We start from the raw sequence: 26,408 nt of genomic DNA on the forward strand, positions 1-26,408 counted from the left end.
AGAAGGAACATTCAATTCCAGAAGCTTCATCTTAAATCCTTTGTAATTCCCTTATGGCTCATCAAACCTCTTTCATAAATCTCAGCAGAACAGCAGCAACTGCAAGACCAAGACAGAATCGCAGAGAAAAATGGACAACGCACGCTGCTGAGAAGGCTCACCAGCACCATGATCAGATGGATATTCCTTACTGCTTTTCCATACTGAAGTGCTAGGTCAAGTGTTAGTGCCAAACACCAGGTCAACTTCGCAAATTGTTGCTAAGATGTGGGTAAAGTCAGTCTTTGCGTTTTTACCAGTATTTTTATCTCTTCTTAAGCTGATGCACACCATGAACTCTCTTCTACAGAGTTCTTGTACTCTCTTCTCTCTTCCTTTGCCAGCCTAGGAAAAACAGTCGAATTAAAGCTAAACAATGGTTCTCTTGTCATCTGCAAATATTAACAGGAACAAAAACACTAGTGAGGGCGAAGAGTTGTTTAAGCTAAAGGGCAATTTTGTTATGAGATCAAGTGGCTATAAACCAAGAATAAATCTAGGTTAGAGATTAGAAGGCTGGGAAAGTGTTCCTGAGCAAGACCTCATATCTCAGTTAATGACTGAGATAGGAAAAAAAGAAAAGACACAAGGTTTTTGCAAGTTAAACCTCAAGTTTTAAAGGAACACATCTTATTTTCTCCACACTCACAGAACGATTAAATTTAATTTGGTTCTACCATCAGCTGTAGCGTACTAACTTCAGGGCAGACCAATATGCTTGGTGCTCTAAACTCAATTTATGAGCCACTTACTTCATATTTCTGGTGCTCTGAGAACTGAGGCTATTCCCCAGCTAAAGGGAGTCGGTCATTGCAAGTCTAGAATCCCAGAGACTGCATCTCTGCCATTTCAGGGCATGAGCTGCGAGGTAATCCCAGTGGAATATGAAGACTCCTGCGAGGACAAGAAATAGCTTATTTTGCTAGTAACACTAATATAGAAAAGGACAAACATACATATGTGCAAACATACATATGTGCTGATGGAAAGCCTCATTCCATGAAGTTCTTCAGACACTGCTCTGGATTTTGTCCTTTAGTGCTCCCCCAGGACTCTCCACTGTTCTGTAGGGCACAAAGTTCCTAAAGGCAGGGAAGGACAGTGCTTTATCTTACCTACTTCTCCCATCATCTCATTAGCACTGAGGTTAGTATAGCAGTGTATCCTGGACAGGTAATAGTACTGTTACCTGAACATCACAGATGGGCTAAGCCTGAACAGAAGTCACTGTGGTTGACAAAAAGTACTCCTGGGAATATTTGGATACTTCAGGAAAAGGGTGGAGCAAGCATAGTCTGAGAATTGGTGAAATCTGTCATGCAGTAAAGAATCCTTTTGTACAGGGAAGTGTAGTACAGGCACTCAGAACAAACCTACAAGCCTCCTGGAGGCAACTTGGTGCTCAAGCAAAACATGAGGGTGCTTAGTGCTGCCTCCTGCTCCACCAGAAGCCAGGCTAGTTTCACATTTCTGACTTACATCATGATTTCTTAGGAAAGAAGCAAGCTCCGTAAGTGAGAGACAGGAGGTTATAAATCCACGTTCACTGCAAGCTTGCAGTTAATACAATCTTCATCCCATCCCTCCCTTTGTTGGGAAAAAACACTCCTCACCCCTCAACACAGAGGTAATGAGATGAAAATAAACACTACACAACTACACAGAAATGCAGCCCTGCTTTCCCCTCCACACCCTACATAACCATCATTTAGTTCCAGGTTGTAGGCAGCAGCAGAATTGGGAGTTATCCACACTCGGCAGAAGCACGTTCCCTGCTGGTCACATTCTGACTGTAGCCCACTGACAATAGGCTCAGTAGCTCTCAGCTGGGCTAAGATACTGAAAAGATAGGCTGCTTTTGTAAAAGGGAGAGCAGAATTTGTCTTCCACCTTCCTTTAGCTCTTTGATTTAATACCTTTAATTGAATGACATTAGTAATTATATCCCCACCTTGTTAACCACACAGGTGTCAGACATTCACTCTTCCCAAGACCGAAGTACTACCAGCTCCAGGACTGTGAGTTTTGCCTCTCATCCAGCTCTTGTTATGGTACTCACACTCCTAAACGCATCACAAACATGTATTTTGGAAGAGTGGTAGTTTTACCCCACCAAGTGTAAAGAAGACATAATCCTGCTGGCTTGGAATATCCCAACTCCACTTTCAATTCACTGCTCTTACTGTTCAGCTATAAAATTATTTTTTCCTATTAATCGGACTGCAGAGAGATGTCCAGATTTACTTCACTCATACACAACACTTTGTCCTGCAGGTGTCCTTCTAGGGAAGAAAGAAAAAAACACAGACACGCTTAAAGTTCTCTGAAGAATTAACTGCCACGGACAGAAGTCCATGCTGCAGGTAAGGCTTTTTCTTTAAGGAGAGCAGAAGCAGCCAGGAGGGGGCACCACTGCTGGTAGCTCACGGATCTGTGACAGCCTTCATGCCGCTCTGAACTAGCTTGCATGCCTCGTGTTGCCAAAGAGGAGCTGCTCCTCCAGGCTGTAACCACCAGCTAGCTATTTGCTTGCCAAATCTTTTATGCAGGGCAACCAAAGAATACTTCAGTAAAAGCTCTGCATATGCACCATTTGTCTCTGCATATCCCTGCCTGCACTGCAGAACAGGTGTACAGCTCTAAGATCATTGTGACGTGCTGAGAGAAAGGACATTCCCCATGCTTTTTTTTTTTTTTTTTTAAATGGAAAACGAAGCTGGGTAGGAGCCTTTCCCCGTATACTAGCAACCCTTCCTGCTTACTTCTAGCTGCAAATGGCTACTGCAACAGCTCCTGATTGAAGGGCACAGGAATGCAGGGTGATTCTAGCTGGGGACTGCTTTTTCATGAGCTGCAATTACTGTGTGAGTCTTGCTGAAGTCCTCTCGTATAAACAAAAAGAAGACGAGCTCTGGCTGCATGAGAAGAGTAGGTGACAGCAAAAGGAATCCTGCCTCCCCATGCAACACAAGTAGTATTGTTATTGGTACAGAGAAAAAGGGAAAGCAAAGCAGACTGATCATTTGGCAGTTATCAGAGGTAATAGCCTGCAAGTTGTCAAATGGGGTCCAATTCTAGAAACAGATTATTTCAAAGTAACTTTATACAAGACCATGTACAATACTCTCAGGGAGAGAGAAGACAGGAGCTTCTTTCTTCTCTCTTCTGAGCTGTCTACAACAGCACAGTCAAACCTTGGATTTCATACAGGTTATCTATAGCACCATTTCAAGACCACTGTGGCAGGCCAGTGTTTCTGCTCAGTAGTTACACCTTGTTTACATATAATATCTGCATTCTTGACTAGTCAGATTCATTGTCTCCAGTATGTACTCCAGAAAGGAAAATCTGCCCACAATAAAGGCTTTCTGTTAGCACACTGTTGCTAGTAAACAGTGCAGATATCTGTTCTCATAACCTCAGAAGATTTAGGAACTGATCCTCTAGAGAGCGTCACTGCATCAGAGAAGTCCTTCCAACATTTAATCAGTTGTCTCTAAGATAGTCCCTTCACATAAAGATAAAAATCTCTTTTACCCTGAAAGACTCATAAGAGTGCATAGTCTCTGGAACTCCTAGGGAGATGGTGCTGAGGAGGGCTGGTCAGCAACATGCTATCTCCTTGCCCAAAAGCAGTCTTATTAGTAGGCTGCAAACACTGAGCAAGGGAAGGGTAAAGAGAACAGGTACTTTGTTTACAGTAGTCAGCAAATCTCACCAAAGCTTTCAAGACTTAGTATCTTCACAATCAAGACTACCCAGGAGACGTGCATTGGCACTGAGATTAAGTGACCAGTTTTACAAGTTAAAAGGCTCAAAGATAATAATAACAAATCAAAATAACAAGTAACTGCAGCAGATTATTAGGACTGCTACCTACCAGAGAAAGGCTAATCCAAATCCCAAATCACGCTACCCACAAGCCTTCCAAGCACCAGAGAAGTTAACGCAGTGAGAAGTAGGGTTTGTTTTCTCAAGGAACAGCAATAGAGACAGTTCTTTGCAAGCCCCAGACCATAACCAGTACTTCCAAAGACAAAGCAGCAGAATATGCTCACCACCTGAAAGCAGATGGAGCTACTATGCTGCTAGCATACTGCTCCCAAGAATCTCAGTACCAGGGCAGAAACAGCTACATGAGACTCCATTTTAACCAAGACAAAAGCCCCTACCTGGTACACTGTAGTTAACACAAGGCAGAAACTCCAAAAACACAGCTAAAACCTTGAGAAAAGGAGGCTCTTCCTCCCTCAGGTGCTATTAATACTCATTAGAAGCTCTGCAGATGCGAGTGGCTGTCACTGCTGGCCACATTGCTAATGTAAAAGGTGTGAGCACACCTGCATGTGGGAGTGAGGCTCAGTAATACCAATCTGTGGCCAGGGAGGCAGGTAGTGATTTTAGGTGTTTTTCAGGTCATTCTCTTGTTTCTTTGTTAACACAGGTGAAAGGAAGACCAGGCAGATTACAATAATATGTGTTCTAGTCTGAGAAACAGGTAAAAGCATCAGGTTCCCATAGCTTGATGCACCAGCGTGTTTGCTCCTGCTGGTTTGCAGTTATAGATGCTGTCCTCTGGCAGAAGGAATTCTGCGTTACCTGTGGTGCCCCCCTGTACCCTCTCTGGGTACTCAGGACTCGTTTCTGGATCACTGATAATAACCTAGCGATGAGTTTTGTTACCCTCATGGTCCAAAACATCCGGAGTAGCTGGGAGCTACAGCCAAGCAGTATGCTAAGGGCAACCTGAAGGCCAGACTGTAAAAGCCTTTGTCTCAAAGTGTGTGTACACACAATGTGGAGGAGGTACTGGAGGGGAAACACTGAAGGCCCAAAAAGGGAAAATGTGAAGTAGAGGAGGATCTGTCTCTTACAGAATAGAATCCTTTTCTTAACATCATGCTGGCTGGGCAGAGAGCTAAATGTAATTAAGTCAAACTGGGGCATCCAGGCCCATAACAACGTTACGGAGTGGCAATCCTGAATCCATCTGTTCACATTTGATCACAGCAGTATGTTGAGCATGAGGCAAGTTCTGTTTAAAAGATCTTTCATTAGAAATGTACCAATTCTGGGGAAAAAAAGCTTCTTCCTGAAAGCACATGTTCAGTTTGAAACTGCATGGAGGTTTCAGCGAGCACACAAATACCACATTTTAAAATGAGGAAGAATAAGCGACATAAAATTACATAATTCCAGTTGTGAACAAGAAATTGCATAAACTTCCAGAGCTCCTATTCCTACTGCATGTCCTGAGAAGCATGAAGTCAGCATATTGAGCACATCCACATTCTCTCAGAATTCAGTAGGCTCTCAGAAGTATCTAAAAGCTGCTGAAGATAAGTCATACCTGCAGAGATAGGACATGCAGGATGTCACTTTCCCAGTGACAGTAACAGAAGTGGTGTCTATTCACACCATTTGTAACGTTTATTAGAAAAAACAGCAACAACTGAAAAGCATGGGGATTTTCCCCACTGCTAAGCCTGGCTTATGTCTCATATTCCTGCTGACTGAAATAGAATTTGGATTTTTATATTGCTCTCCTGTTTGTTTTGCAGTGTTAAATCAAACAGTATGTAGAATTGTGCATTTGTGCTAGTAATCGAGTAATGCAACTCAAATGTAATTCTGCTGGCAAGAGGAGTTCCATATGAGAAAAGCTCTAGCCTCTTCTCTTGGCTTAGCAGAGCTGCCTGAGCCTAGTTAAGGTTTCTTTTTAGCTTTTTCTGTGGTACTTGAGTAACCTGTAGAGATTCCCGAGCCAGAAGCATGTTCATCCAAATTCCATTTTAATCCGGCGCCTCAGACCCACAGTATTGCACTTGGTGGAATTTCTGATTTCAAACTGAACACCAAGAGTTCCTTTAAAACTCCCAAATTAAACCCCAGCACGATGACATCTGAGGCTTTCTTCCTGAGGACTTCCACAACTTCTGAGAGCTCTGCTGTCTCCCAGGAATTTGCAGATGTCACAGGCCAGATACCCTACTGCAGCAGGCTGGGGGTGTCTTTATGAGTGTTAGACACAAGCTTGTTTGATTATAGCAATGTCTAAAACAACTTGGGCATTTGAGTTTGAAGCAAGTTTAATTCTTCAGTTACAAAGGTGAGATCGATTTCTTGGCCTCTTTCGGTATCTGTGAGATACCCCATAAAGGAAGAGAAATGTCAGCATCAAGAGAAGATCAACTTTGCCAAGTATGTACACATTTTCCTCTAAACCTCTTATCTGTGGGACTATTGACTCTAAAAAGAAAATGTTTTTCTAATTTGCCTTCTCCGCTTCTTAGAAAGTCTGCCACTTTTTGCCCAATTGAAAGACATCGAGTTTCCCTAAAAATACTGACAGGCAAGTTGTAGTACCCAGGCTTCATTGTGGAAATATGGTTAGTAACTGGATTCTAATTAGATTTTGATACTTAAGCCTGGTGTGAGAAGGGTCAGGCTCTTAATCGTGTTAGACTTTGAAGAGATTACAGGAGTAACTTTTCCCTCCTCGCAGACTTTGCACTAAGAGCCACCTCTCTTTAACTGGATTGAACCACTACATGTAACTTGATAAAATGCTGGTATATTGTGCTCTATTAGCTATAAAATCACATACACAAATTTATTCATTTTGCAATGCCTGCAGCACTGAATTGCAGTGTGAAAAAGGGCACCCCACACATACTTCTACTAGACTCTTGGCATAATCACAGATGTCCAATTAGACAAATGCTGTGAATTCTAACAGGATTTTTCCTCTCTGCAGACTTCGCTGACAGAGGTGAACAAACACAGGAGTAAGACTGCTTCTGTGTTCAGCCTCCCAGTGAGTTTTCTTTGACTTACCGTCGCTGCGTAGGTCAGAAATAATAGTTAAGAGCATCTGTGTCGCTTCTACTGTCATTTTTGTTCTGAACTCATACACAATGAGGGTTTCAGGAGAATGACCACTCCTGTTATCAAGGAAAAGCTAAAGCCAGGGGTTGAGGAATAATGCACAGGGATATTAAACCATGGAGGTTATGTAGCCTAGAACTGATGATTTGATGTTCTCCTTTCACACACCTGTCCTTCCACCTCCTTCCCAGCAAGTACTAGTCCTTACAGCTTGAGACACATTTCAAGTAATTAGTTCTGTCTTCCACAGTTTTCAGCAGCATTTTTTAATATAAATTAAAAATTGACATGTGCTTTAGAGCAGAGGTTGAACTTGGAATTCATCTCCCTGATTTTGCGTATAAGTTTACATCCATGGGATCAAGGAGCCTTCAGAAATAAAGACAACCTCTAACTCTCACTGAAATAACCCATTTTCTCCAAAGATGTCATTCTGGGCTGCTGTTTTTCCCAGCGGCAGTTCCCAATGGCTCTTCCCAGTGTACAGACTATCCAGGAAGGCAGAAATAATACTGCACGAGGCAGCAGAAGATGCTGTTGTGGTTTAACATCAGAACCAGATTTAGCCATATTAGGATGTAGCCATACTGACTTTCAAGACCATGTTTTGTGCGCACAATATGCATTCTTAAGATGTACGGCCTGATTTTACGGAGCCTGAGCTCCCTCAGTTATGTGCGTTTTATGCCAGTTTCCATTCATTACTGACATAACAGCTAGCAGGCAGAAAAAAGTAGATGAAGGGTGTGTTCTGTCCCCAGGCGCGAGGAGTAAAACATGCCTGTTTAAAAAGAGATGTTTTTAAAAATCTAAGAAAAAAAATACATTGTATTAACCATGCAGCACTCTGGAGACAACTTTACTGCTAAGCTGTGGTCACTGCAGGACGCTGCACAGCTTTAGCTTAAGTGTGTTTAAAAACAGGGCATGAGAGCTGAACTGAATCCACCTAAGGGACAGGGTGGAGGCAGGAGAAAATGTAAAGCTCATCTGCTTTTCATTTTCAGTCTGTTCATTTTAGTTGGCTGGCATGGCTGACCACTTCAATAAACTCTTCTGAGGTGAGAAATATCTCCATAAATGCAAGCAAGTTGTAGCAAATGGTAAAGAAGAGAGCCCAGCCAAGCACACTTTTATGAAAACCAGAGCTGAAGCCATTCTGACGAGGCAGGAGTTGTGCTAGTTTAAAGTCTATGAACAACAAACAGCGCAATGCTTCACTCCAGCACAGCTGGCCTCTGAGGAAGCTAATTGTACTTGTTCTTGAAAGAGAAAAGAGCAGATAAGCCACAAAGAGTTATATTGTGGGAACAGCTTGTATGGACGCTGGTGAAGGACATGAAAGGAACCAACTAAAAATACATTTGTTCCTGATTGTAGCCAGCTTATTTTGATGGGGATAATTTACATATCTCATTTAGATAGTTAATGTTTTTGTGGCAATTTTTTTTAAACCTCAGCAATGTATTCATTATTTTTTTTTAAGTCTAATGGAAAGCGGATCAAGGTATTTAATCATACCCATACATTTAAAAGCAGAATGAAATTTACTGTTACACTTAGGGAATTGTTTCAGATGTATAACAAGAAAATCCTATATATGTCACTATGCAAAGCAGGCAGCTTTTGCAAAGCACCCCATGGTCTGCTGGCTGATGGTTTTGCTCATTGATAAACAAGGGAGAGGACTATGCTGTCAGAGAGGGTCTGCACATCTTAGCGTTGAAAACGATATGTACAACAGCTGGATGTAAGCTGCAGTCCGTATAATAGACACGGATCCTTTTGTATTAAGTCACACGGCAACAAGTATTTGTTGGGAGAGCCTCACCTCAGCTCTTACATTTCAGTTTGCCAGAGGGAAGAGCTTTTCTAAGGTAACACTTTTTGAAACGTCAGTGGTCTGGTTGGAAGGAAGAACTCGCCTTCACTCAGATTCACTGCCTTGACCTCCTGCAGAAGTGCCAAGGACAGCCCAGCCCTTACAAAAATACAAAGAAGCCTGCCAGCTGTGTAGTAGTACGTTCCCTACACCGACAGCCATCCTTCAGATCCCTCCAGTACCTTACTTTATTTGAACCTCGGAGCTGACTGTACATCTGGAGGGGATGGACGATACTGTGTTCTGCTAGCAGCAGTATTTTATTGGCAGTGGAAGAAACTACAGCAAGAGGACACCTCCCAGCTTGGAGCTGGCAGGGAACAAATATGGTGAATTGTCTACTGTGGGACTTCTTAAAAAGAATCATTTTATGAAGACTGACTTTGCCAGACAATTAACTTTCATCTCACATCCAACACTGCAATTTAACGAGAAGTTTAAATGTGCAGAACATCACTGCTGGTCCCACAGACATGGTCCCATCCCATTGCTACGTGGCTGGATGGATGCATAAAAAGAGGCAGAGGGAGAAGACAGAAGAACAAGAAGAAGAGAACAGGCAAGGCTCCCTCCAGCAGCAGTGGCAAGTTATGGCAATTAAAAACCTTTCATGAAATTCCCTAGATTTGAGCTAAGAGCAACACTGAGCAATACTTACAGGGTTGCATGTGTATCTGACAGCAGAAACAACAGGCACCTCCTGGGTTTGATGAAAGGAAACAGATTAATACTATCCAAGCACTGAATATTTATGCATCAAAATGGTAGTTTGTTGCTTTCATCTCTCTTTTGCAGCTAACACAGAATACCCTGTGATAGGTTCTGACTACCTTCACCTAGAAGATTGGTGGTCCAGCTGGTATTTTCTTCTTCTAGCAGTTCTGTAAAAAACACTTTCTTTGGTAACATAGTACAATTCTTTAATAATGGATCCCATGAACCCAGGAGATTTCTACAGCATAATCTTTCCCTCTCCCTATTGCATTGCTTTCAGCATCATAGCCTCACTGTCAGACCTCTACAAGTTCAAGACCTCTGCCTGACTTTGCTATTAACCTGTTAGCGATGCCATTTCTGTGGGCAATGGAAACATCCCGCCACCTATTTTCAGTAATGCTGTCAATATTATTGGCATTGCCAGGGAATAGTAGAAATCATTACAAGCTGTAGTGCCTCAGACCTCATCAGGTACTGACTGCCTTGGGTGTTCTACAGGATGGGATAGGGAAATGAGAGAGCCTCCGACACACCACGCAGAGGTAAGTTAGGGGCACTTCTCATCACCACTCAGCATTAGCCAGCTTCCCCTTATTTCTGAAATTGTCCTGGTTGCTCACCCTAGCACACGTTTCTCAGCCCAACTTCACCCTGTCATGCACAGGAAGCACGCTGGCTCTCCAGCCCTTCCTGAAGCACCAGGACAGGCTTGCTGCAGGAACTGATAGAAGAAATGAGTGCCAAGCCTGCCAGGCAGCAACTGCCTGGGGGACAAACTTCTTCCCCTGCTGGAGAAGGAGACATGCTCTGACGCTTTTCCCAACAGCGAGAGGTCTGCCTTCATAGTTTTCAGGGCAATGAGATAACTTTGGACAGAAGTTGCCAACTATTGCTGGTTTCCCATAGGCGGGGGGCATTCTCTTCAAAGAGCTGCCAGAGTTTGCAACGTAGCATGTGACCATTAAGGGAAATTTTCTTCAAAAATCCATCATCTGCTAGACTGCACCGTAGTTCTGAGTGCTGCTGTCTGACATGGCAAAGCCAGGATGATGTGGTGCCTCTCCCAGGGGGAAAACAGGCTTGGTATTGGCAGGATCTGCCTGCAAACCTGGGCCAGCAGCAATGTAAGGGGATAATTACTCCAGAACAGAATGAGAACTTTTGAACTCTAGAGCACAGCATGAGGCAGTTTTTTCTGTCCCAAGGGAACTACTGAAGAAGCAAACATTATTATGGATGACGCAGATGAGAAAATGAGAAACGGGGCAGGGGAGGAGGATGTATTGTTTAAATTGAAATATTTTAATTTATCACATTTCATTTCCTATCAGTGCATCAAGAATTCAGAGATGTTCCGTTTAAATGAATAACATGAGAAATTACCACTCAACATCAATTTACAAATAATCTGGGTAACTGCTGTGGCATTTCTTCAAGCCCAGGGAACCACCAAATGAGGCGCCCTGGTGCCCTCTTGTGGATTTTAGTGTCTAGAGAGAAAAAAAATTAGAACATTTTAGTGCTATGAAGGCTAAGGTGCTGCACAAGGAGAGTAACATTACAGGTCCACACAGAAAGTAAAACAGTCTTTTGATTGCAAGTTTTTTTTGCTTGCTAGTTTTCTGAAGGTGAAGGCTAAAGCAAGCAAAAAGTACCTTATTTGTTCTACAGTACGTTTTTTTTTTTTTTTTCAGCGTTCCTAATTATTAAAAAATTATGCCATGGAGTTTTTAGGTATATATGCTTCTGTATACAGGCAGTTTGTATCAGCTTAACCTGGCTGTATTTTAATAGCAATGTTCTCATCTCCTAACAAAAAAAGCATTCAAGAGCAGGGACGGGAAGGGAAGATGACCTTACAGAAGCTCAGCGCTCTGTTTCTCTCAGCTTCTTCCATGCTACTTCCAGTTTTCACCAACATGCAATCTCTGACTCTGCACTTTGATGTAAACTGCATGTCAGAGGAACTTATTTTGAACCCACTGAATATAAAGATACCTTATATAATTGGAGCCTCCTAAATCCTTAGTACCCATACACTGCTGAATTATTTTGTATCTGTATTGCATAGAACAAAATCAGAAAACCCCACCTAATGTATCTGTAAGGACGTTCAATCATGTTAAAAACATACTAAAGCCACAAACAGGTTACTTAGGTCAGGCAGCAGGTGGCACTGAAATCCCTTTATGAGATGGAGTCATCATCCAAATGCACATTTCATAAGGAGTAAGGGTATATGTTTCTCAGCATGTTTATAAGATCACATTTAGTGAAAGAAAATAGTTAATATCTCACAATTTGATCCATGAAAGAGAAAAAATGATTTAGAAAAAATGATTTTGTAACCTATTATTTCTATAGAATAATTGCAAATAAGTGCTGTCATGGCTGCTGTACACTTACTGTTAATCAGTCATCTGAAAATGTAAAAATGATCTCTTTACAAGTAGCCTACTATTTACAAACAAGAGCTTTTTTCTTTTTCATTTATTAATGCTTTCCATTGTCTTTAAAATGTGAGTGAAATGAATTTTCATTTTCAAAACTTGGTCAATGCAAAGACTGTTCTTCTTTGGGCTGCCCAGGGAATTGGTTGAGTCACGATCCCTGGAGCTCTTTAAAAGACATTTAGATGTAGAGCTTTGTGATATGGTTTAGTGGAGGACTTGCTAGTGTTAGGTCAGAGGTTGGAGTGGGTGATCTTGGAGGTCTCTTCTAACCTAGATGATTCTGTAATAATAATCATCATCCAGCAGAGCACACCCTAGTGTTGTTTCCTGGCAGTACTCTTGAAGGGGTCTTGTATGTACTAATACCATCCTGCCTTCAGGTATGTCCTGTTCTTCAAAGAGACCAAACTTAGGCCTCAACTATAACACTCTTATAAAAACATTTTTTTTGTAATGTTCTTATTCAAGACAGAAATCTGTCTAGTTTTTCAGATTTCTGTCTTACAGTTGGCCCTGCTGTAGTCAAAGGAACCAACCAGGCAGATTATCATGACAGAGCAGACAGAACTAGCATACCAACTAGCAGGATCACGTGGGTCAGGGAAATGTGTCAATCCCCACCTTTTCTTACCATACTACTAAATCCTTCCAATAGAGGATAGCTCACAACTGTCCTTTATTATTACTGCTTTTCCAGACAGCTAGAAATCTTGAGGGGGTACCAGCTTGTTTGTTTTGTAGTCCACAGGCATGGAGTTGTATTCAACTAGTACATGGCAGTAACTCCAGCCCCAGGAGCCTTTACTCACGTTAGCACAGCACTGGGCTTTTGAGACGAAGCTGGCAACTCCACAGTGCCCTACTTGTGCTCAGCACATCACACCTCTGCACCACGTTCCCCGCACATACTGGATGCACCTGTGCAGATGCACTGAAATCAGACCACAGTAATTCTGCAAGATGAGGAAAAATACAGGATTCCTAAGGAACTCACTACAGCACACAGAACAGAGAATAGGTTCAAAGTGTATGCAACGTTTTATTGAAAAAATACGAATGTTCTGTACATAAAGTACAACTCGATGGGCTTGACAAAATCCAGAGACTTATTGGTTAATAAGGGTCATCTTTTCTTCTTTTTCCTCTAAGGACACAAAGCATAGAATGAAGCAGCAGGTCCCCTGTACTTGCGTAAGTGCAATCCCATCGCTGTGCGTGCAGCATAGCGCCTGGCTCTACACACGGGACTCCAACATGCTCAATGTACTTTGATGGATGGTCTGCAAGAAATTTAAAGCATGGAAGAACTGCACAGGACTGGTCCTTCAATCCATTGATCATTCCAAATTTATTGTGAGATCTCTGTACTCCTAAGCAGCCTGCATCTGCATACCCAATATTTCTGACAAATAAATACAAAAATAAATAGGGATCTGGCCTCACAGAACCTCAAGTCTCAGAAGCAACACAATTTGTAGCAAGCTACATACATAATTTCAACTGTATCAACATAATTTATTTAAATCTCTATCAATAAATGTATTAAAAGTATAAATTCTTATCCAATACTGAGAGTTTAGTTCTGGAAATAAACCCAGAAAAACAAAAGCTTTTTCAGTACTCTCTTACAATTTAGTGTGCTCTTAGAAAATGCTTTATAGCTGAACTTCAGCAGAAACTAGCTGCTATATAATGTAATTCTATCCCCCCAAACCTAATATAAAAAGCTTTTTAAATCTTTTTACAGTAACTGGCTTTCATGTCCTAACTTTACATACAGTTACTAAAAATACTGCATATAGCAGTGTTGTCTAAAAAAAGGTTTAATGGTAAAACTACATGCACAAATGCTGGAGTACCAAAGCAGAAACTGAATAATGTGGCAGCTTCACAATTAATTTATGTTGCTAATTGGATGGTGTAACAATACTGCAATCCCAAAAGATATGTATGTTGCAAATGGAAAGACAATGATCAGGACTGGATGAGGAGAAAGTTAGGCAAAAAACCTTTTTTTTCTTCTCCATTTAAAACTGGAATGTCCGTTATCACCAAGAAGGTAAATGTAGGCCAGCATTAGAAACTTATACTAAATCAGGAGTAAATTGTGATGACTTCTCGGCCACCTCCTCTGACAAGTAATACTCTCTCCAGACCCTCAGTCAGGACTTCAAGAAACTCCATGTCTGTTTCAGTAAAGTCAAGGACAAAGAAATGTCAAAACCAGAATACAGTGATTAGCTCCCCCTTACAGAATTGTAGTAAAACCTTGGATTTGTAATGCTGTAGGCAATGAAAAAAGTGATCTCTGAACAATCCCCCTAGTTTGTACTTATTACAACCCAAGACAAGAGGAACTTTCCTACATGCAAATTTTGAAAGACTTAGGGAAATGGAATTTTTCCAACTGTTAGCATATGCTACTTGTGGCTGAATGCATTTCTACATGCTTGTGTTGTGAAATGTCTCACTGGGAAATGCCAAATGAGAGCTGAGTTTAAACTGTATTCCTTGAAAATTTGACATATCTGTATTTATCTTTCTAAACAGATACAGATGGTGGCCGTTGCATAGGACTAATGACAGTTGTTTATAAATGCATCAAACCAATTATTTTATATACAGAATTTAATGTTACTAACAGAAAGATACACTTAAGAAAATCCCTAGAGGACTCAGTTTTCCCCCCTCTTTTGCCTCTGACTATGTAAAAGAGGAATCAGTGCTTTTAGACTGACTCAGATGCGGTTACAAAACCTACTTTTTTGTGCATGTCAGCAGTACAGCAAGTTGTGTTAGTGCATGGTTCAGCATGAGCCATAGATGAACTCTAGTCTAATGTATTTTCAGAAATATTGCTCTTTTTCAATATGAACTGCTTTCATCACAAAGGCATCGGGGAGACAATACAAAGAACATACTACCCCAAAATCTTGTACCTACTACTTAGTTCTGAATAAATTCTGGGGTTTGGGGAGGGCGAGGCAGAGTAGGAGAGGAATCCAATGGATAAAAACAAGCTTCGTAAATTTTCTTCAAGCTCACTCAAGTTCAGACACTGCCCTACCCAGAGCACTGACTGCAGTGATGCCTCCTTAAACACTGCCTACTTCCACTACTGAGAATTAACTTCCAAGTCAGTGTCATGGACTTCATCCCCACAAGCAGATGCCCAGCCTTTAACTAACCCTGCACGCAGGATAACATTGTCCATACGCCTTTCAGAGTTGGCCTTTTTGCTTCTGCCCTCAACCACGTTACATGTTGTCAAACCATTGTAATGGCAAAATAATCACAAACGAATTATGCCATTTTTGCCAAAGTGAAACTTTGCAAGGAGTTGGTAAATTAAGTTAAGAAAGAATTTAGACAGGACTGATTTCAAGGCTTCCAGAGCAACCAGTGGCAAATTTTAAGTAATCATTATATAGCAGCCACAGGCAAGGATTCTCCACTCAGTAGAAACCTTGTCACATGTGATGGCCTGACACCACTTGTGGCAAAGCAACTTCAAGCCTGAAAGGATACAGTTTTCATCACCATCGGTATTCTTTGGAGGACCAGGCATATTGAGGAGAACGAGTCTGGCATCGTGAGATCTATTAACAATAACTTCATTGAGCTTCACCGCTGTGTGCATTCTTCGAACGTTAGATTGGTTCCTGCGGAGAAAGCACATTCAGACGTACTGTTAGAAACACAACCCCGAAAACTGAGATTAAGAAGTCCTTAAAAGCATACCCCAAGTCTCCTAAAAACCCTGTTAAGCATTAGCACACAGTATTTTTTTCAAACAATTTTGAAGGTATTAGAAAGATTTCACAGAGATCTTCAGGTTCCGCCAGCCCATTGGTTTTAAGATCCCTGGAGTCAGGTCTCCAGCTGTTGGTGTTGCTCTTTACAAGCACATTCTATAAAGATGATTTACAGTCTTTCATCAGAAGTTAAAAACACCTTTAGAATCATAGAATCATAGAATCATAGAATATCCTGAGTTGGAAGGGACCCTTAAGGATCATCAAGTCCAACTCTTGACACCGCACAGGTCTACCCAAAAGTTCAGACCATGTGCCTAAGTTCACAGTCCAATCTCTTCTTAAATTCAGACAGGCTCGGTGCAGTGACCACTTCCCTGGGGAGCCTGTTCCAGTGTGCGACCACCCTCTCTGTGAAGAACCCCCTCCTGACGTCCAGCCTAAATTTCCCCTGCCTCAGCTTAACCCCGTTCCCGCGGGTCCTGTCACTGGTGTTAATGGAGAAAAGGTCTCCTGCCTCTTGACACCCCCTTACGAGGAAGTTGTAGACTGTGATGAGGTCTCCCCTCAGCCTCCTCTTCTCCAGGCTGAACAGGCCCAGTGACCTCAGCCGTTCTTCGTACGTCTTCCCCTCCAGGCCTTTCACCATCTTCGTAGCCCTCCTCTGGACACTTTCCAACAGTTTCATGTCCTTTTTATACTGTGGTGCCCAGAACTGCACACAGTACTCGAGGTGAGGCCGCACCAGCGCAGAGTAGAGCGGGACAATCACCTCCCTTGACCTACTAGCGATGCCGTGCTTGATGCACCCCAGGACACGGTTGGCCCTCCTGGCTGCCAGGGCACACTGCTGGCTCATATTCAACTTGCTGTCTACCACGACCCCCAGATCCCTCTCTTCTAGGCTGCTCTCCAGCGTCTCATCGCCCAGTCTGTACATGCAGCCAGGGTTTCCCCGTCCCAGGTGCAGGACCCGGCACTTGCTCTTATTGAACTTCATGCGGTTGGTGATCGCCCAGCTCTCCAACCTGTCCAGATCCCTCTGCAAGGCCTTTACGCCCTCATTTGAGTCCACAACTCCTCCAAGTTTGGTGTCATCAGCAAACTTGCTCAAAATACCCTCTATTCCTACATCCAGATCGTTTATAAAAATATTGAAAAGTACCGGCCCTAAAATGGAGCCTTGAGGGACCCCACTGGTGACCGCCCGCCAGCCTGACGCAGCCCCATTTACCATAACCCTTTGGGCCCTGCCCGTTAGCCAATTGCTCACCCATCGTATGATGTTTTTATTTAGCTGTATGGTGGACATTTTGTCCAGTAGGATCCTATGGGAAACCGTGTCAAAAGCCTTGCTGAAGTCCAAAAAAATCACATCAGCTGGTTTCCCTTGGTCCACCATACGGGTGATCTTATCATAAAAGGAAATCAGGTTAGTTAGGCAGGACCTACCCTTCACAAACCCATGCTGGCTGGGACCAATGACTGCTTTGTCCCCCAGGTGCGCCTCAATAAGTCCAAGAACCAACTTCTCCATGATTTTACCAGGCACTGACGTGAGACTGACAGGCCTGTAATTGCTAGGGTCTTCTTTCTGACCCTTCTTGAAAATTGGCACAACATTTGCCAGCTTCCAGTCTACCGGGACCTCTCCAAATTCCCAGGATCGTTGAAAAATAATTGAGAGAGGTTCCGCGATGACATCCGCCAGCTCTTTCAGCACCCGGGGATGAATCCCATCCGGACCCCATGGACTTGTAGGGATCCAGGTGGAGTAGCAAATCCCGCACACGTTCAGGGTCAGTTGGGAGTTTGTCATCCCCACCGTCCCGGTCCTCCAGCTCAGGGCACCCTGGGTCCCGAAGCCCATCATCGGCATTGAAGACAGAGGCAAAGAAGGCGTTAAGCGTCTCTGCTTTGCCTACGTCATCGTCTGTGAGGAGACCTTCCCTATCAAGGAGCGGCCCTATGTATTCTTTAGTTCTCCTTTTTCCATTTACGTATCTAAAAAAACCCTTTTTATTTTCTCTCACAGACACAGCCAGCTTCAACTCTAGCTGTGCTTTGGCCACTCGAACTTTCTCCCTACAAACACGAACAGCATCCCTGTATTCTTTCCATGACGCCTGGCCCTCCTTCCAGTAGTGAAACACTCTCTGTTTCCGCCTAATCTCCATTAGAATGTTCCTGGTCAGCCACGCCGGCCTCCTGCCCCGCCTGCCTGACTTGCGATATTTTGGAATTGCCTTATCTTGTGCTTCTAGGAGGCATCGCTTAAAGAGTGACCAGCACTGGTGGACATCGAGGCCTTCAAGAGCAGTTTCCCAGGGGACCTTACTGACTAGTTCCCTGAGCAGCCTGAAGTCCGCTTTCCCCATATCTAGGGATGAGGTTTTGGTGGCACTTTTCCTTCTGTCACCATAAATTTTGAACTCAACCACTTCATGGTCAAGGACATGTACTTTGCCCAAGGACATTTGAGACTGCCGTCTTCACTTCTGGCAGCCCTCTCCAGATGCCCTCACTCCCATGGGGGGCACAGACAGAGCTCTCATGGCTCAGTACCACAAAACTCAGAGACCCATCAAAGCCCAGCAGGAGGCTGGCAGCCCCTCATTCTATCCACACACTCCGTGAGTGGATTTGTCTTTGTGTTGCACAGCAGTTGACATCTCCAGAGAAAGCCTGGCTTCCTACAGATTTATAGGCTACAAGTGGCTGGATGCCTGCCTGCTTGTGGTGCTTTACTGATGCTTACCATCAATTTTAACCTCTTCTTCACTGGGACACTAATCAACCTTTGTGCCTGGCTGTTTGCAAGATAAACTTATGATCTTTAAAATTTCAGTTGTGCTTTCTAATTAGAGCAGCCACGTGATTCAAAAGTTATGAGAGAGAACATTACAGATGCAGCATGATCTCACAAGCCTCTGTTCTTTAAGAATCCAGGTTAATGTAGGTACAGGATTAATTTTTCAGAATATATCATCACATAATAACATCAATTCATGTAGCAACAGAACTGAAAAGTATCTTTTTGGGGATTCTGAGCCTGGGAATGTTTCCTTCCTAAAGGAAATCAACCATTATTTTGGTACTGTAAAAGGAAAGCAGAACAGAAATAGACTTAAAGGGAGAATAGATTTGCAGCTTTGACTATTCTCCACTTTTTTTCTTCAATTTAATACATTAAAACAAGGTATTAGTAGAAACAAATGGAAGATGAATATGCAGTTTTTCTGATGCAGTTTTACATGTTATGAGTTAAAGTTTTTAGTAACCTTGCTGCTCTTCCAAATACTTAGGTTTGCAAATATATATTTTACATATTTTATATACACAGAGAACAGAAGATGCAATGGTACAATTAATGTTTGTTATACTAACAACACAATTTATCCACTTTGAATTACCTCTCTGTTATTCCATGTTATTTAATTTAGAGCAAGGACACCCTCTGTCTTTACCACATCAGTTTCAGAAAGCCAGGGACAACAAGGAGACGTGCCAAATTATGTTTACAGGAAGTAAGGAAGAAACCAGCACCAGAGACAATGTACTGTTATTAACTATGTACAATTTTGGAAAAGTAACTGAAAACTAAAGGTTTGGTGTTCTCTAAAGTGACATTTAAACTTGGCATCTCCCCAGTCATTTGAAGTCGTAGGCTATGAGAAACTGTTTGTTAGTGTCCAGAAACTGCCAGAAATAACATCATAGCAGTGTTGTAGAATGAGAGCTTCTCTAAATGAGTAATGTTTCCCATATCTTATGTCATTCTCTACTTAAAAAAATAGGCTCAGACCTGTAACTGTTTTCTTTCATGATTTGTCAGGATAACTTGTGGTTTGTTACACGCTATTTATAATGATACTCATCTTAAGTGGCTAATCCTATTCCCTTTAAAACCACTAAGACTGCTCAACTCTAACTCCTTTTCTTTTCTTCCATAATTACATATGGTTTTCCTGCTTTTTAGTTGAGAAAATGAAGTCTTCCCTCTCAACCATCTTAAGGCACTTCTATGTTAAATAACAAACTTACAAGTTTTCCCATTCTCTGAAAGCATGGAAGAGGAAAAAGTACAGGTAGTTAACACCAATTTCAGCAGAATTTCTACAGTATATGAACTATATATGATTCATCCTAAAGCCGATTCAAATTGTCACTGTTTTTTTGGGAAGAAAAATCTGTAACTTTGCCAAGTGTGCAAAGCTGGCCAAGTGAACTCTTATGTAAGATGCAATACATCAGAGAGGTCACAGGACATTCACACATTTTTATTCAAAGCCACAAATAGAGCTTTATGTCCAGCTCTAAAGGGTGCACACTTGGCAATATTTAGGCTGTTGTTATATGTCAGTGCTCCTTCAGAAGCAAATCCATCTTAGGTTTAATCAAACATATCTTCTATTCACAGTCATTCATCACCATCTCCACAGCCTCTTCCTTGCTGCATTTAACATCCACACTCCATATTAGATCAGCAAAATTATCGGTCTTTTATTAATTGTGATTTGATCAGTAAAATTACTGGTCTTCTATTAACTGTGATTAGATCAGTGGAATTATTAATCCATTTTTTAAATTGTGTATCTTGATGTATTTGTGAGGCAGGAAGAAAGTTATAATAGGCTTTAACATCTCCAGTTTAGAACTCAACTATACCAAGTAAAATAGTGAGGCATGTGTGCCACATTTAATCGGTTAGAGATTTCTCAGGAGGCTAACTGCTGTCTTTTCAGTAGTCTGATCTGAGTGCTTATTGCACAAGTCTAACCAACCTTTAGGATGGACAAGACAAGAAATGCAAAGCACAACTTGATTGTCAGGAGGTGCAAACTGTTGACTCTGACAAGACTCACGGCTTAATGCTGATGAGATCTCTAAAGCTTCCCACAGCACTGCCTCGGTTCCGCTTCTCAGCATCACATTTCTCTTTTGTCCAGGTCATCTGAATGTTCTCAGGAACTGGGTCCCCCTCATCTTCTTCATCTGAGTACAAGCTTTCCAGTCGTGCTATTGAATGTCTGTCTTTTACCAGCTGAGCCTAGAGGGCATGCGAACAACAAGGTGAACTTAGTTTATTTTGCCATCTGGGGTTCTTTTAAGCAATAAAAAACTTTTTGTTCTGTTGTATCCTTTATTCTGTACAGTCAATTTAGTGTCTAGGACAGCTCAGATGTCAAGCATCTGCCCTAGCTAATAACCTTACATACCAACCTGACTTTAAACTGTTTAGGTGAGTGTGAACCATGCAGAATTTGGACTAACAGAGGCCTAGGTCTGCATATATACAAGAAAAAACGAGAAAAAGACTCCATGTCACATTGTGATGTGGTCTGAAACAATGGATGTCTGACTCAAAATTGATGATAAAAAAGTCGAACAAATGCATGCACAAAAATAAGACAATACGCTTGGCTATGAAAGGTGCAGACTAATAGTCCAAACTAGAACGAAATCTTCAGTAGGAAAACAGGATACTCTATAAATTGAGACAAACCCCGGACATCCCATAGAAAGCAAAACCAAAGTTAAAACAGGGTTGAGACTTACATCCTCATGTCACTGAGTATCATTTACACTGCAAAGTAGAACATACAAGTTGTTTCTGCAGCTTATATGCACTGCCATTGTTTTCCCCAAAACCAAATGATTTCTAGCATGGGTTTGCAAGTGCAGCCAGGCTATTCAATGACTATATGCAATTTTGGGAAACAAAAAGCTACACTAGAAGAATTTCCTTATAGCTTTAGAGCACAGGACTTAAATTTAGAAGCAGCTATATAAAACACCACCAGAAAGGAACTTTGTGTCATCCAGCTCAGCAGCCCATAATAATCAGCCACAAATGACATACCTCCCGTTCCCTCTCTGTTTTTGTCAGCCTCATTTGCCTCAGCATCTGAGATCTCTGCTCCATCATAAGAGTTCTCTCGTAAGTATATGCTGAGATATCACTATTGTGCTGTGGAGATAAGAAATATGTTTTGCTCTTTTAATCAAGTCATAATCAAACACCACCGTTTTTCCCTCAAAGTGAAAAATGGGCTCAAATTTCTTACCATTTCTACCACTTCTACCTCTGCCTCTATTCGGAGTTGATAAAGGAAAGTAGCCAAGTCCTTCTTCATCTGGATGCTGTTATCATCCATCTGAGCCACAGTAAAAATTCTCATTTTGCATTTTCTCCAAACCTGGAGGGAGGGAACATAAATTCTCAGAACCTTTGAACCAGTAACACTTTGCTATATGAAACAGAAAACTACCGATATAACTGCTTTTTTTTTTTTTTTTTTTTTTTAAATCAGCACAAGCTCTGCTCCTGAGCCTTTTTTCTTTACACTAATGCACACCAAAGTGGTTGGTAACAAAGTCTCTCTAGCTCCTTACTTTGTGCTGTTTGAGTAGAAAAGGAAGAAGCATCAACATGCCCCCGTCATGTACAATCCACCACACATCAATGTTGCCTTCATTGTAACGCTCATGGTTGCTGGGGTAGAAAGACACATTTTTGGGAACCAGTAGAGCCAGATGGGCTGCAGTTGTGCAACGAACAGTACCTGCCAGATGGGGGAAGAACAAACAGTTAACTCTGATTCTGCAAGAGTGATCTACGGTTTAAAAGTTACTCACTAGGCAAACGTCAGCAAACTGTAAAAGTCACCACTTAAACAGAAAAGAAGTACAGAAAGACTTGTACGGACAGGTCAGGCCAAACGATGCAGCTAGGATCAAACAAACTTACAGGAACACAAGCCCTGTTTCATGTCTGAAATAAGAGCTGCAATCCTCAAAGCTAAGTGCAAGGAGGAAGCATCTGCTTTGTTCTAATTTTACTGTGTTAAGTAGTTGAACCATCCGAGATGACAGGGGAACAACAGGGATATAGCAGGACAGTGTTAGCTCCAGCAGTTAAAATGGATAGATTAGCAGCTATGAAAGGACAGAGATTATCTAGGAAAGAAATTATAGTTTGCCACAAGAACAGTACCCTTGAACTCTGTAATTTTTAAGCATTCATTAGAAAGATGAACTTTAGCTGCTAAATTAATCTTTGGAGATCTTTCATGGGCCTCCTAGCTACAAGTGATATTTCAAACTTATTTCAAATGTATTGTGAGAAATCATCTACAGGAAATTTGCTTATTGCTTTGCCTGAAAGCATAGCTATATTTTTTCCCCTTTCTCCTCAACTGTATCAGCTGGTCTCACACGAGATTTTATTTCCCTCACAAACTTTGCCTCAACTGCTGTACTCGCTCCATTTGTAATGCAATTCTAAAGACTTCAGATTATCACATTTATTTAAAACAAATCAAAAAAAAAAAAAAAAAAAAAAAAAACAATCCACAACCCCAGCACTGGAATTTAAATCTATAAGATTGCACTTATTTTCTAAGACTTTGCTCCATCAGCTCAAGAATAAATCCATGATCAATAGTAGAAACAAAAAATTATAAAAATAAAACCAGTTTCACAAGAATTCTGCTGAAACCCCCAGTGCGTACTGTGTATGTAATAAACATCTTGGTGCACAATGTTTGATCACACAGAACCTTCGAAACTCACCTATAAATGTCTTCCATGACCTTGGATCTTCACTTTGCCTCCAGCCATACGGCCATCCCAAAACCACCGTGTTATGTTTCATGCCACCTAGCCCACAGGACTGGATCAAGTGGGCTATTCCTTCTCGAACTTTATTGGCTACAACTACCTGACAGAATCCTTTCACCTTCTCAATGTCCATCATATTTTTAATAGTCTGGAAGACAGACAAGGAAAAACCTCACAACAAAGAGAAACTCTATGTCTTGGTCTGTCATTTGATTACAGTGTAAAATCTTGGTGCGTATGTCCACATGTACAATACATTGCAAGGCAAAGTGGATGAGCAGATTCTGCTCATCTACTTTCCTTAATAAAACAGCAGAGAGAGCATACACTCATTGTATGTAATATCTGCTGAAAACACATAAGGTTCCCTTCCAAATATAATTATTTCTAAGATAGAAAGATAGCTTTTTTGTTTGTGTAATAATCTCTTACACACAAAAATTGTAGCAGTTAGTGATATCTGTGTTCCTATCTCACTTTCCGTTCTCTAATTTTAAAACAACCGACTTACTAAATACACTTAATTAGCTTCCCTTGGATTTCCAGATTCAGGTATCTGTGTAACTTGCTGTGTTATTATATTCAACTTACAAATATGAGCACTAAACCCCCACTCAAAAACCACTAACGCCCCACACAAGAATACCAGGCCCTTTATTTGTTTAAAAAATAAACTCGCTCAACCACAGGCCTATGAATTAGTTTTTCCTTTGTAACTGTGTTCCTGTACAAAAACCCTTCAGGGAAAACAACAACGATGGGCAGATGCTGCACAGATGTAAGCAGGGCTATGATGTCATGTTTTACACATTAAGGAAGATGAAATGATTTATTAGCAAATTTTCAAGACTACCCTTTAACGCTTTTTGTGATAAAATTACCACCATATAGCGATGAAAAGAACACAGCACATTTGCTAAATTTTTAACAATTTAAAGTCACTGAAATGTTCCTTGGTGTGTTCAGAAACTAAATAGTCGCCTTCCCTCCATTAGTCAGCATATATAAACTCCCACAGCAATTATTTCTTATAAATGAAGAGCTTTATGCTTTTTTATTATTTCTTATAAATGAAGAGGCTTTTTCTATAGGTTGCAAGCATTTATCTTATGTTCTCAAAGCTACAACTGGCAGCTGAAACTTTTGCAAGCTCTTTACCAAACAAAAGTAGTACTACTCAACTAGTACTGTATTTCATGGAAGTCTTACTGACACGCCTTTCTCCAAAAGTTTATTAAACTTTTACATTACCTGCCCACTGACTCCTCTCTTTCCTTTAGGAATTTGTTTAAAGCACTGACCTGTTCAGCAGCCTGGGCTTCTCCATAAGTTTCCAAGAAATTCCCTTGGATCACTGATCCTATGATAGTTAAACCTTTGCCAGCTTTCAGCTGGGATGCAAATGTTAACAATCTAGGGTATTTCACATGCAAATCTTCATCAAGTTTCAGAAGCACCAGCAACTGAGGCCTGGATAAAATAAAAAGGGAATGCATTTTTGTATTAATGCTTTGCAAAAGCACTTCTAAAAAACTGTTTCTTTCAATACTTTAATTGTGCTTGAATATTAGCCCTGATACAGTACACTCTTTCTATATCTCCTACATTTGGAGGGTTTTAATTAATATTTTCTTTCTCTTGATTTGAAGCACTGAGGGAATTGTTCTGCTGTATTGTTTTGACAGTCATAAAACCCATTCATGTACTCAGCTTAAGAGACTTGCATTAGTGTTTTATTAGGTGGTTGATTTTTCAAGGCTCTGTTAGGCACAAGTAGAGCACATGCTGTGTTCAGAAGAGTAAGCCTGTCCCTGCAGATCTGTCTTGAGCCAAAACATTGGGAAACATGAATGCTTTTACCTAAACATAGATCCCACTTGCTCTCCGTCCCTTAAGATATCATTACACATCTGCTACACTATTTTCTCTTTCTCTCTCAAGCTATGGTTAAGCAAGTTCCAAAAGATTTATAGAATTCTTAAGGTAGATGCTTGTCCTCTTGTTCAGAGCCTAACAAGAATTTTGCAATGCATAACTGTGAGGAGGATTCTGTAATCTGGCTTGACACAAAGCCAGAGGGAGAAATGTAGGTTATTCTTCCAGTTTTTAAGTCTAGAATGATAGCAGCGACTTCTTCATGCCCCCAGTGCAAATTACAATGGCCCTCTGCTCTCAGCCATCTTTACAGTTTCCCCAATTTCCACTTATGATTTTACATTTATATATATATTTGATATTATATTATGATATCAATGTATTGCATTTATTTATTTTCTTGGCATTTAGATTCAAGCACAGATTCCCAAAATCTGTTTGGAATCCCATTAAAACTTTACATGTAAGAAGATAAACACAACAGGGCACATTACTAGTCTAAAATGAGTACCTCCAGTTCTTTGTGTGCGGAGGGCCCTCCTCCAGTCTGAGTAAGGCGTATCTTGCCGCGCTGAGCGAAAGACCCCGGATACCATCACCCCATTCCTTCTCTGCACTGTGAAGGACATCATTTAGCCATCATTCAGTTTTATGAACATTTAAATTATTTACGAGCATTTAAAGGATCATCCAAGTTCCAGCCCCCTGCCATGGGCAGGAACACGTCCCACTAGCCCAGGCTGCCCAAAGCCCCATCCAGCCTGGCCCTGAACACCTCCAGGGATGGGGAATCCACAGCTTCTCTGGGCAGCCTGTTCAGTGCCTTAACACCCTCGGAGTAAAGAATTTCTTTCTAATATCTGATCTAAATCTACCCTCTTCTAGTTTCAAGCCATTTCCCCTTGTCCTATCACTGCGCTCTGTGACAGAGTCCCTCCCCAGCTTTCCTGTAGATCCCCTTTAGGTACTAGAAGGCTGCTGTAAGGTTTCCCCAGGGCCTTTTATTCTCCAGGCTGAACAACCCCAACTCCCTCAGCCTGTCCTCATAGGAGAGGGGCCCCAGCCCCTTGATCATCTTTGTGGCCCTGTTCTGGGCTCATTCTAATAGGTCCCTGTCCTTCTGGTGCTCAGACCCCAGAGCTGATAGCAGGGCTCCAGGTGGGGTCTCACAAGAGC

General features: G+C 41.6%; 1 protein-coding gene across 4 annotated transcripts in view; it reads right to left on the reverse strand.

Annotated features, from left to right (window-relative positions):
- Nucleotides 1–10,807: 10,807 nt before the first annotated feature.
- Nucleotides 10,808–26,408, reverse strand: part of SLC12A4 (solute carrier family 12 member 4) — a 54,321-nt gene continuing 38,720 nt past the window's right edge. For 3 of the 4 annotated variants that reach the window (XM_082770138.1, XM_082770140.1, XM_082770139.1), the window contains 9 exons: nt 25,744–25,848; nt 24,659–24,827; nt 23,310–23,505; nt 22,131–22,300; nt 21,803–21,934; nt 21,598–21,705; nt 20,600–20,784; nt 15,508–15,641; nt 10,808–14,165 (listed from right to left, as the gene is read on the reverse strand). In XM_082770138.1, the coding sequence (XP_082626264.1) occupies nt 14,074–14,165; nt 15,508–15,641; nt 20,600–20,784; nt 21,598–21,705; nt 21,803–21,934; nt 22,131–22,300; nt 23,310–23,505; nt 24,659–24,827; nt 25,744–25,848 (1,291 nt within the window). In that variant the 3' untranslated portion in view covers nt 10,808–14,073. The remainder of the gene's footprint in view (nt 14,166–15,507; nt 15,642–20,599; nt 20,785–21,597; nt 21,706–21,802; nt 21,935–22,130; nt 22,301–23,309; nt 23,506–24,658; nt 24,828–25,743; nt 25,849–26,408) is intronic. The other variant, XR_014318356.1, reaches the window with a different exon arrangement.

The sequence above is a fragment of the Aythya marila genome (assembly GCF_965140915.1).
Source record: "Aythya marila genome assembly, chromosome: 12".
Classification (NCBI taxonomy): Eukaryota; Metazoa; Chordata; class Aves; order Anseriformes; family Anatidae; genus Aythya; species Aythya marila.